The 12,432-nt window shown below is 38.2% G+C and overlaps 1 protein-coding gene across 5 annotated transcripts in view; it reads left to right on the top strand.

Annotated features, from left to right (window-relative positions):
* Nucleotides 1–12,432, top strand: part of KLHL32 (kelch like family member 32) — a 288,659-nt gene that overhangs the window by 133,314 nt on the left and 142,913 nt on the right. For 4 of the 5 annotated variants that reach the window (XR_002326784.1, XM_078155228.1, XM_020998287.2 and 1 more), the window contains one exon: nucleotides 4,256–4,363. The exons of the other annotated variant lie outside the window; for it this stretch is intronic. Coding sequence is in view for 3 of the 4 variants with exons in the window: in XM_078155228.1 (XP_078011354.1) it covers nucleotides 4,256–4,363 (108 nt within the window). In the remaining variant the exon portion in view is untranslated. The remainder of the gene's footprint in view (nucleotides 1–4,255; nucleotides 4,364–12,432) is intronic. 5 annotated transcript variants of the gene reach the window in all.

Below are 12,432 nucleotides of genomic sequence, written 5' to 3'. Positions count from 1 at the left end.
GTAGTATAGTTGAGAGCTGTTACTGCTCTCCCTCTTCTTTCCCATTTTTTCATTATTTCCCTTTAGTTTCTTGACTTTTTATTCCTCTGGATGGATTTTGTTACTGTTTTTCCTAGACTTGAAACTAATCTTTCAGTAGTGTGATTGGTTATGGCATTGAATAAATGCAGTAATTTTGGTGGCATTGCTATTTTTATTATGTTCACTTAATCTACCCATGAGCAATTAATATTTATCCAGTTATTTAGGTGCATCTTTATTTCTGTAAAGAGTATTCATAGAGTTCTTATTTGTATCTTGGCATGTGGATTCCCAAGTATTTTATGCATTCTGTAGTTAATTTTAAATAGAATTGCCCCTTCTGTCTTTTCCTTCTGGCTCATTTTGGTAATATATAGAAATGCAGATGACTTATGTGGATTTATTTTATGTCCTACAACTATGTTGAAATTATTGATTGTTTTAATCAATTTTAGTTAATTCTCTAGGGTTCTCTAAGTAGATCATCATATTTCAGAAAGAGGTAATTTAGTTTCTTCTTTGCCAGTGCTTACTACCTGAATTTCTTTTTCTCATCACTATAGCCAGAACTTCTAGTGTTATATCAAATAGCAGCAGTGACAGTGGAATCCTTGCTTAACTTCTATTTGTGTTTTTTTGGAAAGTTAGCATTTATACAGGAAAACCCAACCCAACCCATGTTAGGGATCTGTAGGACGTTGAGGACCACAGGCTGTTCATAAGACTTCACTGATTGGCGAAGTCCCCTCTCGGGTATTAGTACATGAGCAGAATATCCTGGCTCGGTTCTCCATCCACAGACCTTGCACCTCCCAGTCAGCAAAACTCTGATGCTAGGTGAGCTCAAACTATAAAACAATGTTGCTAGCTCAAGCACAGTCAGCTCTAGCACAAATATGTATCAAGTATTACTATTTTGTGTATCAAGTATTGGGACATTCCGGGAACAAGAAGTACATGGTGTTTCTATGGGAACAGCACGGGAGAAGGACACAGCCAGGATAATGTTGCAAAGAAATGTACTTGTTGATACTTTTGATTGGTATTCGCATGAGAAAAATTCTCGGTGTTGCCTATTGGTAAAGATATGTAAACTTTGTTGCTTTGTCCGCTGTTACATTGGGGTATGTTCCCATGAGTCAAAAGATATAAAACGGTGTCCTGTGCATTGAATAAATGGAGCTTCACCATCTTGTCTCCCTGCCTCTCACTGCTCGGCTCAGGGTATCAGTAACTAAGCTGGCCTTAGCATTCCTGGGGAGGGAGAGTTTAAGACTCTCACAGCTACTGAGCTGGACGCGAGCAACAAACCCAACCCTCTATTCAGTGTTTACTGTCTGCCTTCTAAACTATAGGTAGTTACTTTGCAAACATTTGCCTTTGGTCATAGGGAAGACCGTGTGAGTGAATTGATGTATCAGCTTGGGAGAGGGGGGTCAGGAAGGAGGGAGGAAACCTTTCAGGGTTCCTCTTCTACTAATAAGTGGTTGGTAATAGTCTCTCTGTGTAAGGACAGAAGTACAAGTGTTGTGTTTATTAGGTTATTTTTTAGCACGTGTATTTTTTCCTCTGTGATTTGAGTATGGACCTATCATTTGAAGTCACTGATTTTATTAAACCTAAGGCAGTGTTCAAAGCCAGTGCATAGTTAATTGTTTAATAAAGATGATCCACTGTTGCTTTACTGGGTTCTGATTTCACTGTAGGTAAAGTAGATGGCACTGTGTCTCTCAAGAAGCATCAAGGTTGAACCATTTAGAAAGGAAGGTTGCTAGTTTTGTTCATGTTAATAGCAACAAAAAACAAATATGAAAATATATTTCTTAAAATAATGATTCCATATCTCTTTAATTGTTATAAATGAGCAGAGAAAATTTTAAAAAAAGTTTTGTTGATGCTTCTTTTTACCTTATACTAGTCATTTCCTAATATTCTTGCTTTGCCACTAAAGCTTCCCTTGTTAGAAAGAAAGATCATTTAAGCAGAGCTCAGCCAAAGAAGCAATATGGCATAGTGGAAGAATGTGGAACTTTCAAAGGACCCAACTTCAAATAATAGCGCTTATCCTCTATGACTTTGAGCAAGTCACTTACCTTCGCTATCCCTCAGTGTCTTCATATGTCAAATGAGGGGATTGAACTAGATATCCTTTAAAGTCCCTTCCAGCTCTAAATCTATAATCTTTGGGTATGACAGTACATGCTACAAGGTACCTTACTTGTCTACCAAAAAGACAGGAGAATCTGTTATCATCTGTTCCCAGTCATTGGGCACCCATTTTGTGTTCAGAATTTTTTTGCTTCCACAAAGAGTATTGCTATGGATATTTTCCTAAGGAATAGACTATTTTCTGTTTCATATCCTCTTGGCTTATATGTTGAGAATAAGCAATATTGATATTTTAGGGAATAGGGAATATTAACATTTTCTTATGTTTTAGATTTTTCTTTGTATTTTATACCTTCTTGGTCTCTAGGCCCAGAATAGGGATTATGAATTGTTTAATTCGGTGAAACTCGAAGCATTTTTACTGGTTTTCCCTCATACCTGGAATGTTGTCTCTTTTCACCTCTACCTTCTGGTTTCCATGGTTGTCAGATACCCGCTAAAGTCCTACCTCCAAGAGGAAGCCTTTCTCCATCACCCTTAATTCTAGTGCCTTCTCTCTGTTGATGATTTCTGGCGAATCCTTGTCCAGAACTTGTTTGTACGTAGTTGTTTGCAAGGTTTCTCCCTGTTAGGTTATAAGTTCCCTTAGAGCAGGGGCTGTCTTTTACTGTTTCCCCAGTGTTGAGCATACACATGCTAGCTCTCCTTGCCTGCCTAAGGTAACACAAAACCTACTATGTAGTTGGTGCTTAATGCACGCTTGTTGATTGACTGAGTTTCAGATAGAGGAAATTCTGAAAAGATGATATGTTTTAGTGATTCATGTAAGAACAAACTATTTTGAAGTTTTAAGAAATTTTAAAAAGAATACTAGAAAGGATTTACAACTTTATATTGTAAATATATATGTATATGTGTGTATACTATATATTATAATGTTATACACACATACACATTTATATAACACTAGGTATCACTTTGAAGTTGGGGAAAGTGGGGAGTGGGGTTGTGAAGTAGAAAGAATGATTCTGTCCCTTTTGCTTTTCCCTTCTCAACTAGAAAAAGTTTCGGTCATAATCCTTACAGACCCTGCCTACTGGGAATTTTCTCATCTACTCCTGTCTGTGGCTCCCTTTCGGTAAAGAGGTAGAGTTTTGCCAGAGGCACCATCACTCTCGTCATTTCATTCTTCTTAGGAAATCCTAATTGAGCCCCAAGTTCAAGTATTAGGGTTTTGCTTGAGAGAGAAAAGAAATCATTTATAAAAATTAAATTGCACTTACTAGCTGTGTGATCATGGGCAAGTCACTTAACCCTGACTGCCTCACTAAAAAGCAAAAAAAAAAAAGAAAATTAAATTGACTCAGTAGCCTTCAGGGAAATCCTTTAACTCACCATCCAAAACTGCGGAGTCCTAGTGTAGATAGTTTATGAAATACAAAACCTCTCGGGGCCATCTGTCTCCTCATACATACTACAATTTATGCCTGTGAACAATGAGAACAAAATTATTTATAAAAAGAAAATCAAACTTAAAAATGAGAGAGAGAGAGAGAGAGAGAGAGAGAGAGAGAGAGAGAGATCGAGAGAGAGAGAGAGAGACAGACAGACAGACTAGATTTAGTGATTTCCCTGATATAAGAAACCCCTTGGTAAGAATATCCATTCTACTAATGGCAGGTCTCTCTTCAACTTCGGGCTTTATATTCATAGTTAAGTGACTTGTCCAAGGTCACATAGCCAGTTTGTATCAAAGGCAGAACATGTTCCTGGCTTGGAAGACAGCTGTCTGTTGATTAGACCATGACACCTCATGTGTATACATACCTAAATAAATACTTATAATCTGTACAAATAATGCATACTGTCCTTGTAGAAACAGTATAACACAATCAAAAGAATGGTAAATTTCGAGTCTGAAGATTTGTGTTCAGTCCTGGCCCTGTAAGTCTGCGTAAGATACTTTGCCAGTTTGCCTATCCCTATCATTCTGTTGCCTTTGGAAATGCATCCAGTACCTCTAACTTTTGTACCATTTTCACTGTGTATTGTCTCCTTTTGCCTCCCTTCTCACCATTTTGAATGTTATAACTCTCTCTATTGCCTTCTCTCTTTTTCCCCTCAGGCAATGTTCAGTCTATGTATGGTGGAAAGTGGAGCTGATGAAGTAAATTTACATGGGGTGACTAGCCTTGGCTTAAAGCAAGCTCTGGAGTTTGCATACACAGGACAGGTATTGTATCAAATGTGAATTGAGAAATTTGAAAAATAGATTGCCTTGAACCTGAGTCAAATAATCTCCAGTATATGAGATCGAATTAGAAAGGTAATGTAGCATAGTACATTTCAAGTTGGATCTGGGGCTAGGAAGACCTGAGTTTCCATCCTGCTCTGATGCTTATTATCTCTGTCAAGTGACTTAGCTTCTCTGTATCTCAGGTTCCTCTTGCTTTAAATAGGAATAATAGTACCTATAGTACCTGTCTCATAAAGTTGTAAGCTTCAAATGAGGTCTTGTATAGTATGGGAAACTCATTGCAAACTTAAAGCACTCTATATTTAGCAGTTATTGTTGTTATTACTTAGGTAACACTTTTTGCTATTCAAAGTTATGTTAAAATTAGTGTGCCTTACATTAGACCTAGAGAAAGAGGAAAGTAATTCATCAGCAAGCATTTATTAGGCACTTACTGTGTGAAAGTCATTGTGCTGAGCTCTGAGTCCCTTTTGTGCTCAAGGAGAATACTTTCTAGTAAGGGGCATAACGTACACATAAACAGGGATATATGATACGTATGGAGTGGATGGTAGGTAACCCTAGAGGAGGAATATGCTAGCTGTTCAGGGGCTTGGGAAAGACTTCCTGCGGAAGGTAGCTTTTGAAATAAAAGCATATTTTGAGTTGTGTTCACCAACAATTAACTAATATCTTAACTCAGTGAGTGGAAACCACCACCAAATTTTATGAGAATATTTTTTTAGAATTTAAAAATTATTTTTGTAAGGAATATTTTAACACTTCTGTTCTTATTGCTGCTATTGATATGTTGAATCTGGAAGATTTTTTAGTTTTTTTTTTTAAATTCCTTAAAATACCATAATAAGATCGCAGAATTGGATTTAAACAGCTGGACATCAGCCCTGCTCATTAACACCTTTACTGGTTTTGTCTGCTATATTCCTTCTATAGTCCACTACTGGCGATTTCATACTTAATGGGTCACTGAGGCTATTCCCTCCCTAGATGCAGGCTACCATCCATCCGTGTACTCTCGTTTAGTGTGATTCTTTCGCTACTCCTGTCAGTCCTCTGTAAAGGATCTGTCTAGGGTTCTGCAGGCTTTCCTCTAGGTGTTTCTGTGCTTGGTAAAGCTCTCATGGAGTTCATCTGCTATTTTTCTCTTCTGCTACACAATCACCCAGTTTGCCTCCTTTTCTAATTATACATTTTCTAGATGATATACTCCAGAAGAGAAGCAGCATGGTATAGAGGAATGGAGAGAGGGTCAACCTTGGAGTCAAGAAAGTGGAGTTTCAGGGCAGCTAGGTGGCACAGTGGATAGAACACTGGCCTTGGAGTCAGGAGGGCCTGAGTTCAAATCCAGTCTCAGACCAGACACTTGATGCTTACTAGCTGTGTGACCCTGGGCAAGTCACTTAATCCTAATTGCCTCACAAAAAAACCCAAACAAAAACCAACAACAACAACAACAATTTCAAAAAAAAAACAAAAAAAAGGAAAGTGGAGTTTCAAGTCTTGCCTTTTGCCCATATTGGTTGTGTGACCTTGGGCAAGTCAGGACTTAAGTCAAGACCAGATCTTTTGGTTTTGCAAATAAAATCCCCAAGAGACAAAGTTTTCAGGTAATTAATAATCATTTTATTAATTAGGTTAGTCTATAATCAATAATTTGATAGACAGTGGTTTCTCTTAGTAACCAATGATGGCAAGAGAGACTCTGTGTTATTTTTTGTTGTTGTTGTTGTTGTTGTTTGTAAGGCAATCAGGGTAAAGTGACTTTCCCAGGTCACACAGCTAGTAAGTGTCAAGTGTCTGAGGCTGGATTTGAACCAGGTCCTCCTGACTCCAAGGCCAGGACTCTACTGCGCCACCTAGCTGCCTGTCTAAGAGAGACTCTGAAATACCATAAATTAGGTGTGTACCTTCTGATAGGCACAGGTATGTCTTTCTACTTCATATTGGACAACCCGCCAAGTGAAACTCAGCCCTGATTGATGGACATTTAATGAGGAGGTGGGTTAAAAGTCTTCAGCTCCTCCTGCTGAGAATGTGGCTTGATCATGAGATTCAACAGCCTCCAGCAGTCTGGGAAGGGGAAGCCCTTTCCATTGGGTCCTCTTTGGATAGCCTTTTCTTTATGAGTTGGATCACCCTACACCCTAATGGAGAGGATCTAGGACTGGAGTTCCTTTCCCCAGAGTAAGGGCTCATCTCAATTAGCTTCTGTGTATACTCTAAGCAGAAATTAGGTTTCTCATTTGGGTGGGGTCCTGCCCAACCTAGTAAAGGAGCATGTACCTTGGGGGCTAGGAGCTGAGTTTTAGAAATAAAAGGGAAAAGATGGATCACAAGTTAACAATTAGGTATTAACATACTAGTATGCTATAAATGTCTCTCAGCATATCAGTTAATTCTCTAAGACCCCAAGCTTACCACTCTGGATGCAACTGAAGGTGCAGTGGATAGAGTACTGGACCTGGAGTACTATACTGGAGACCCAAGTTCAAATCCAGTTTGATGCTGGGCAAATCACTTAACCTCTTGCCTAGGTCAGTTTTCTTGTCTATAAAATGGATTTAATAATAGCACCTACCTTCAAGGGTTGTTGTGAAGATAAAATGAGATGATATTTGTAAAGCACTTTGTAAACTTTAAAATGCTCTCATCATAATCATCTGTGTAACCTTCTTAAGTTTCATATCCTCATCTGTAAAGTGATAAGATTGAACTAGATGATGAATGAATGACAGGCACTTAGCTATCTGAAACTTTTTTTCTTGTTTTCATTTTTTTCTCTCAAAGACCAGCCTTAACCCCATATCACTCTGTCCCAGACCAAGCCCTACTTGGTCAATGTTTGGCCCTGATTGGCTCTTAATGAATGTAAATAACAATCGCTATTTTTTTAAAGATCTTTTTTTTTTTTTTTGGAAGAGGCCATTCTTTGCCTCATTTTTTTTTTTATTAAGCCTTAATCACTGAATGGATGCTGACAAACTGAGTCCTGTTAAAGACCTTAGCTTGAAAAAGCCAATGTCCGATACTTCATCCTGGGTCCTCTCTAGTTGTCCTGATATGAATCTGGCCATTGGACCCAGATGACTCCTGAGGAGAAAGTGAGACTGATGACTTTGCCCAGCTCTCCGTCATTTAAATCCAATTCACTTGCATGTCATGGTATCACCTCCCTGATATCATGGTCCTCTTTGAGAATGAAGGACAAACAGTAGTGTGCTAAACATTGTGCTAAGTTCTAGAGATACAAATAGAAAAAGAGAGACAATCCCTGCTTGTAGGCAACTTTCATTTTAATGGGAGGGAGGAGAAGGGACGGGTGAAGGGAAGAGAACAGAGAAAAGAAAGTTTAGCTTCAGGGCAGATGGAAAAGCTTGAAAGTTCTAAGTGTTCTTTGGAGAAGCTGATGACAAAGTCCTGGGCTCCTTGGGTCACTTCAGTAAGCCAGATGGCAGAGCCATCCAGGTGTCTGGAGGGTATAGAATCAGGGCACATGGTAAGGCCTGAAGGATCTTAGGAAGCAGTGGCATGGCAGACAATAAGATCTGATAGTCTTCTAGCTCATGGGAAGGAATGGAGTTGGTGACTTCCACCTCATCCAAGCCTTGTGAACCATCAAGCATCCCAGATAGATTCAGAGGACAGAGGGCCTGAAGGAGGGTGGAAAAGAAACACCCCACTTGTGGTCAGGCTTCTGGCTGCTTTGTGGTCTTGAACAGGTTCTAGGCTAAATTTGAACTCAGGTTTTCCTGAGTGAGGTCTTCCTCACTGCCAGTGTGTATATGAAGGAGGATGCTGGTAGCTGAGTTGCCAAGACAAATTGCCCTTGTTGAAACTAACCCACCTGGTTGGAGCTCTCTTATTCTGCTTAGATGTGTTGGCCAAGCTCGGGTGGGTGCTCTGTGTCTTCTCATATCACAGTACAAAGTCCTCCTTGATCATCAGAGATAGGTCATTCATACTTTTGTCACCAGGGTTCACTTAGAAATGGTCTATCATCACTGCAAAGGTAGTGATCATTCCTTTCCCCTGCGGCTCATTCCTGTCCATTATTCCTGACCTCATGTCCCATTGGGATTGATGTTTTCACAGTGGGAAGCAGTGTTTGGCTGATGATTTCCCCAAAAGGTCAGCCTTTTCATAGGAACGCTGAGAAACCTGGGGACATGGCAGAAAATGACAGAAGAGACAAAGAAATAAGAGAAATAGTAGAAGGAAGATGGTGATGGCGATAAATTGCTTCAGCATGAGACTTAAAAGTAGTAGCAAGAACTCCCTGGTGTGAAGAGACCCCTGTGATGGAAAGAGAAAAGACAGAGGAAAGAACTTTAAGGATTGGATAGAACACAGAGGAGCAGCCTCACGTCTCAGAATCGGGAAGACCCGAGTTCAAGCCCTGCCTGTAACACCTATTTAGCTGTATGACTCAGAGCAAATAACTTAGTCTCTTAGTACGCCAGGCACAACTTTCTACGAATCACAATGATTTGCAATAGTATAGGAAGTTTCATTTTGGGGAATTCCTTATAGCTGTGAAACCACAAGCCTGGCTTAAATTAAAAATCAAAAACAAAACTCAGTGTAACATAGATCCTTCTTGAGTTTCATCCAAAGGAGTTTATTTGCTGAAATACTCAAAGGATCTTGTTATGAAGTGAGTTTACTCATTATACATAAATCTAAATGGTATTCGAGTGAAATTGTGAAGTGTAGATAGCTGTTATCATGAGGTACTTTTTAAAAAATAGCGATTTATTTTTCCAATCATATATAAAGAAAATTTTGAACATTCTTTTTTAAAATAAAATTTTGAGTTTCAAATTTCTTCCTCCCTCCTCCCTAAAATGGTAAGCAGTTCAGTATAGGTTATGTATGTGCAAGTCATGTAAAACATATTTCTTTGTTAGTGATGTTGTGAAAGAAGAAATAGAACAAAGGGAAAAGACAACAGCAACAAAATGGAGTGAAAATAGTACGCTTCACTCTGCATTCAGACTCTGTCAGTTCTTTTCTCGGGATGTCGATAGCATGTTCCATCATGAGTCTTTTGGAATTGTCTTGGATCATTGTATTGCTGAGAAGTTCTAAATTAGTCATCGTTGATCATCACACAGTGTTGCTGTTACTGTGTACAGTGTTCTCCTGGTTCTGCACACTTTACTTTGCATCAGTTTATACAAATCTTTCCAGGTTTGTCTTAAATGTGACTGCTCATCATTTCTTCATCATAAGGCTTTTTAATCAAGGCAGATTAAATATGGTTTAAAAAAACAAACAACAGCTTAAGGAAAGAAGTACGATCTGAGGAAGTACATTGAGACATGGCACATTGTGGGGAAAGAACACTCCCAATGGAGTCAAAAATCCTGAGTTAAAATCCCTAGTCTACTGCTTATGGCTTTGCTGTGTTTAGACAAGTCACTTCGTATCTCTTGAGCCTCAGTTTCCTCATGCTTAGACTTGAGTATTGGACCAAATGACTATCATGCTCCATTCCAGGATCTAAACCTATGATCCTCTGAGGTCATTTAACCTCTCAGTTTCCTTAGGTATAAAATTAGGGTTTTGAGCCTCTAAAATCCATTTCAGGATTAAATCTATGACCCTGTGAACCTAGGAAACTTCATTCTTAATTTTCCTACTTGTTTTTCATATCTGTGTACATCAACCAGCATTGCTTTTAGCCATTACATACACTTAAATCTGGTAGAGTTGTAGAGACAATGTTAATTATTTTTTTTACCATTACTTCATTGTTAATTGGCTATTTGTTTCCATTAGTTGTGGTAAGGAAAACATAAAATACAAGTCATGTCATAAGGGAAGAAAGTTGGCAGTACAGAATGGGAGTCATGAATGAATGCTGTTCATAATAACTAGATTTATACATGTATATCCCTCATGCCTCATTAGAAACACAGCCTCTTTAAAGTTGGTTCATAGATTTAAATAAAAGATGACTTAATAAAAAAACTGAGTCCTAATAGATTTTGTACATTTCCTGGAATATTGCATTAGCTTTAATGTCTACAAGATAGCACAGAAATCCAAGACAGTGCAATCAGTTAATCACCAGGCATTTATTTAGTGCCGGGTGTGTGCCGGGCATTTTGATGTCAGGCATTCAGATGCAAAAGTGAGAATGTATCTCCCCTTGTGGGGTTTACGTCCTAAGTCAGAAATGATTGAGGCAGTCTTGGAAATAGATCTTTCTCTATCTTTGAGATGTGGAGAAAATAGTAATTACCTTTGTTAGGTTGGCTGATGACAGATGTGAGTCCTCAGGCAAAGTCGTCTTTTGGTATAAGGAGCTCAAGTAGCACATGTGAGACAAAACCATCATGGCGCATCTAATAGGGATCTAATAGTGCTTATGTTTGTTGTTGTTGCTTTTTGATTTCTTAAGACGTAAAAGGAGAGAGATAGATACTCTTTTTATGTCCTAAATGTTGGCTTAGATCTTTGTAAGTTGAGTGGTGAAATCAAAGGCAATTCTGTGACTGTTACGCTCTTTCAAGGACTAAAGAAGTCCATTTTAGTTCTCTCTTAGAGTGAGTGTCTTCTGTGAGACAGCTTTGGATTTTAAGAATTATCTTTAAAAATGTCTTTTGGACTTGTTTAGAAATCTCATAAAAATCTTAATGAAAAGATTTAGTTTTATTATTATTACTGATTACATTTTGCAATATGTTTCATTGTTAATTTGGCAGTAATTGTTAAATGAACAAATAGATGTAGGAACCTGGACAGGAAGTTATTAGGACTTCAAAGGGTATTAGTAAAGTTTGTGAAAATGGCCAGCTAGCCCTGGCTTGGGTGCAGGGACGTGGACTCTGGACTGGCCTAGACGTAGGAAGAAATTGTGGCCCAGGGTCAAGCAATGAATCCTCATAGTGCTTACAGGGGTAGCCCTTTAGAGTTTGACAGGAGAAAAGGAGAAGCCAAGCTATCAGGCAGCTCAGAAACAACCAGGAATCTATTGGACTCTACCTCAGCTTAGCCTCAGTTTAGCCTCAGTTTCACAGCAAGTTGAATGAGCCTTCTTCTGTGATCTTAGGCTAGTCACTTCCACATTATTTTCAGATTATATAAAATAAAGGAATTGGATTCAATCAGTGGTTCCCAGTTTATTGGTTCATGAACCCCTAAGGGGTTTGACATTTGAGTATAAACTGATTTCCAGTGAATGGTCAGATGTATGCATATATTATCATTTGCATTCTGTATACTACACTAGGGTAGCTCTCTTATTTCCCTCTGTTACTCTGTAATTGTGCCTCATCAAGATGGGTGAGCAAGATGTTCCAGTTGTGTTCTTGTAGCAAAAATTGTCAGACTTGACATCGTGATCACGAAGCGTGCACATTGCGAGCTATGTTGAAGTTGTCATGGACCATCACACTTTATGCAGAATAAAAACCCTTCTATTGCCTCTCATTGCAGCATTAAGTCTGTTTTGGGATTTAAACTTATCTTCAATTTATATTACTATTTTTTTAATCTGGTGGATTTTCAAATGAACTGTTTGAAAACGAGTTGTTAAGTAAAGTTTTTGTGAGGTGGTAGTAAGTGTGCCATTAGTAGAAGAAAAAGTCATATGTGAAGATATTTTGCTTACAAAGGTTAGTTTATATATAAACATTGTTAAAAATGAAGCAGTTGAACATTTATGATTCCATATAGCACTTTTCATTAGATAGTAGAAAGTAAATATTTTATAATGTATGTTAGCTGGTTAGGTGGCTAAAATTAAAAAAAAAATTTTTCATGAATTTTTTCATAAAATTTTTCATAAAAAACTACTGAATTTCTCCTACCATTTCTACCACATTTTCATTCTATTCTTGTTTTAATTCAAAGTACAGAAATAAACTCAAAGCAAAAACAGACTTAGGACTTTCTGATGTTGAGCCAGATATTTTGCAAACTTTTGTTCAAATACAAAAATACAACATTGAAATTAAGTTTATGTGTGTGTGTGTGCGCGCATACATACTGAGCCTAATGTTAGGAAGCCCAGAGTTCAAATTTGACCTCAGGCACTT

Source organism: Phascolarctos cinereus, unplaced genomic scaffold, assembly GCF_003287225.1.
Source record: "Phascolarctos cinereus isolate Bilbo 61053 unplaced genomic scaffold, phaCin_HiC Scaffold_5;HRSCAF=322, whole genome shotgun sequence".
Lineage (NCBI taxonomy): Eukaryota > Metazoa > Chordata > Mammalia > Diprotodontia > Phascolarctidae > Phascolarctos > Phascolarctos cinereus.
The sequence above is the reverse complement of the archived record's forward strand: the minus strand, read 5'-3'. Positions and strand labels throughout refer to the sequence as shown.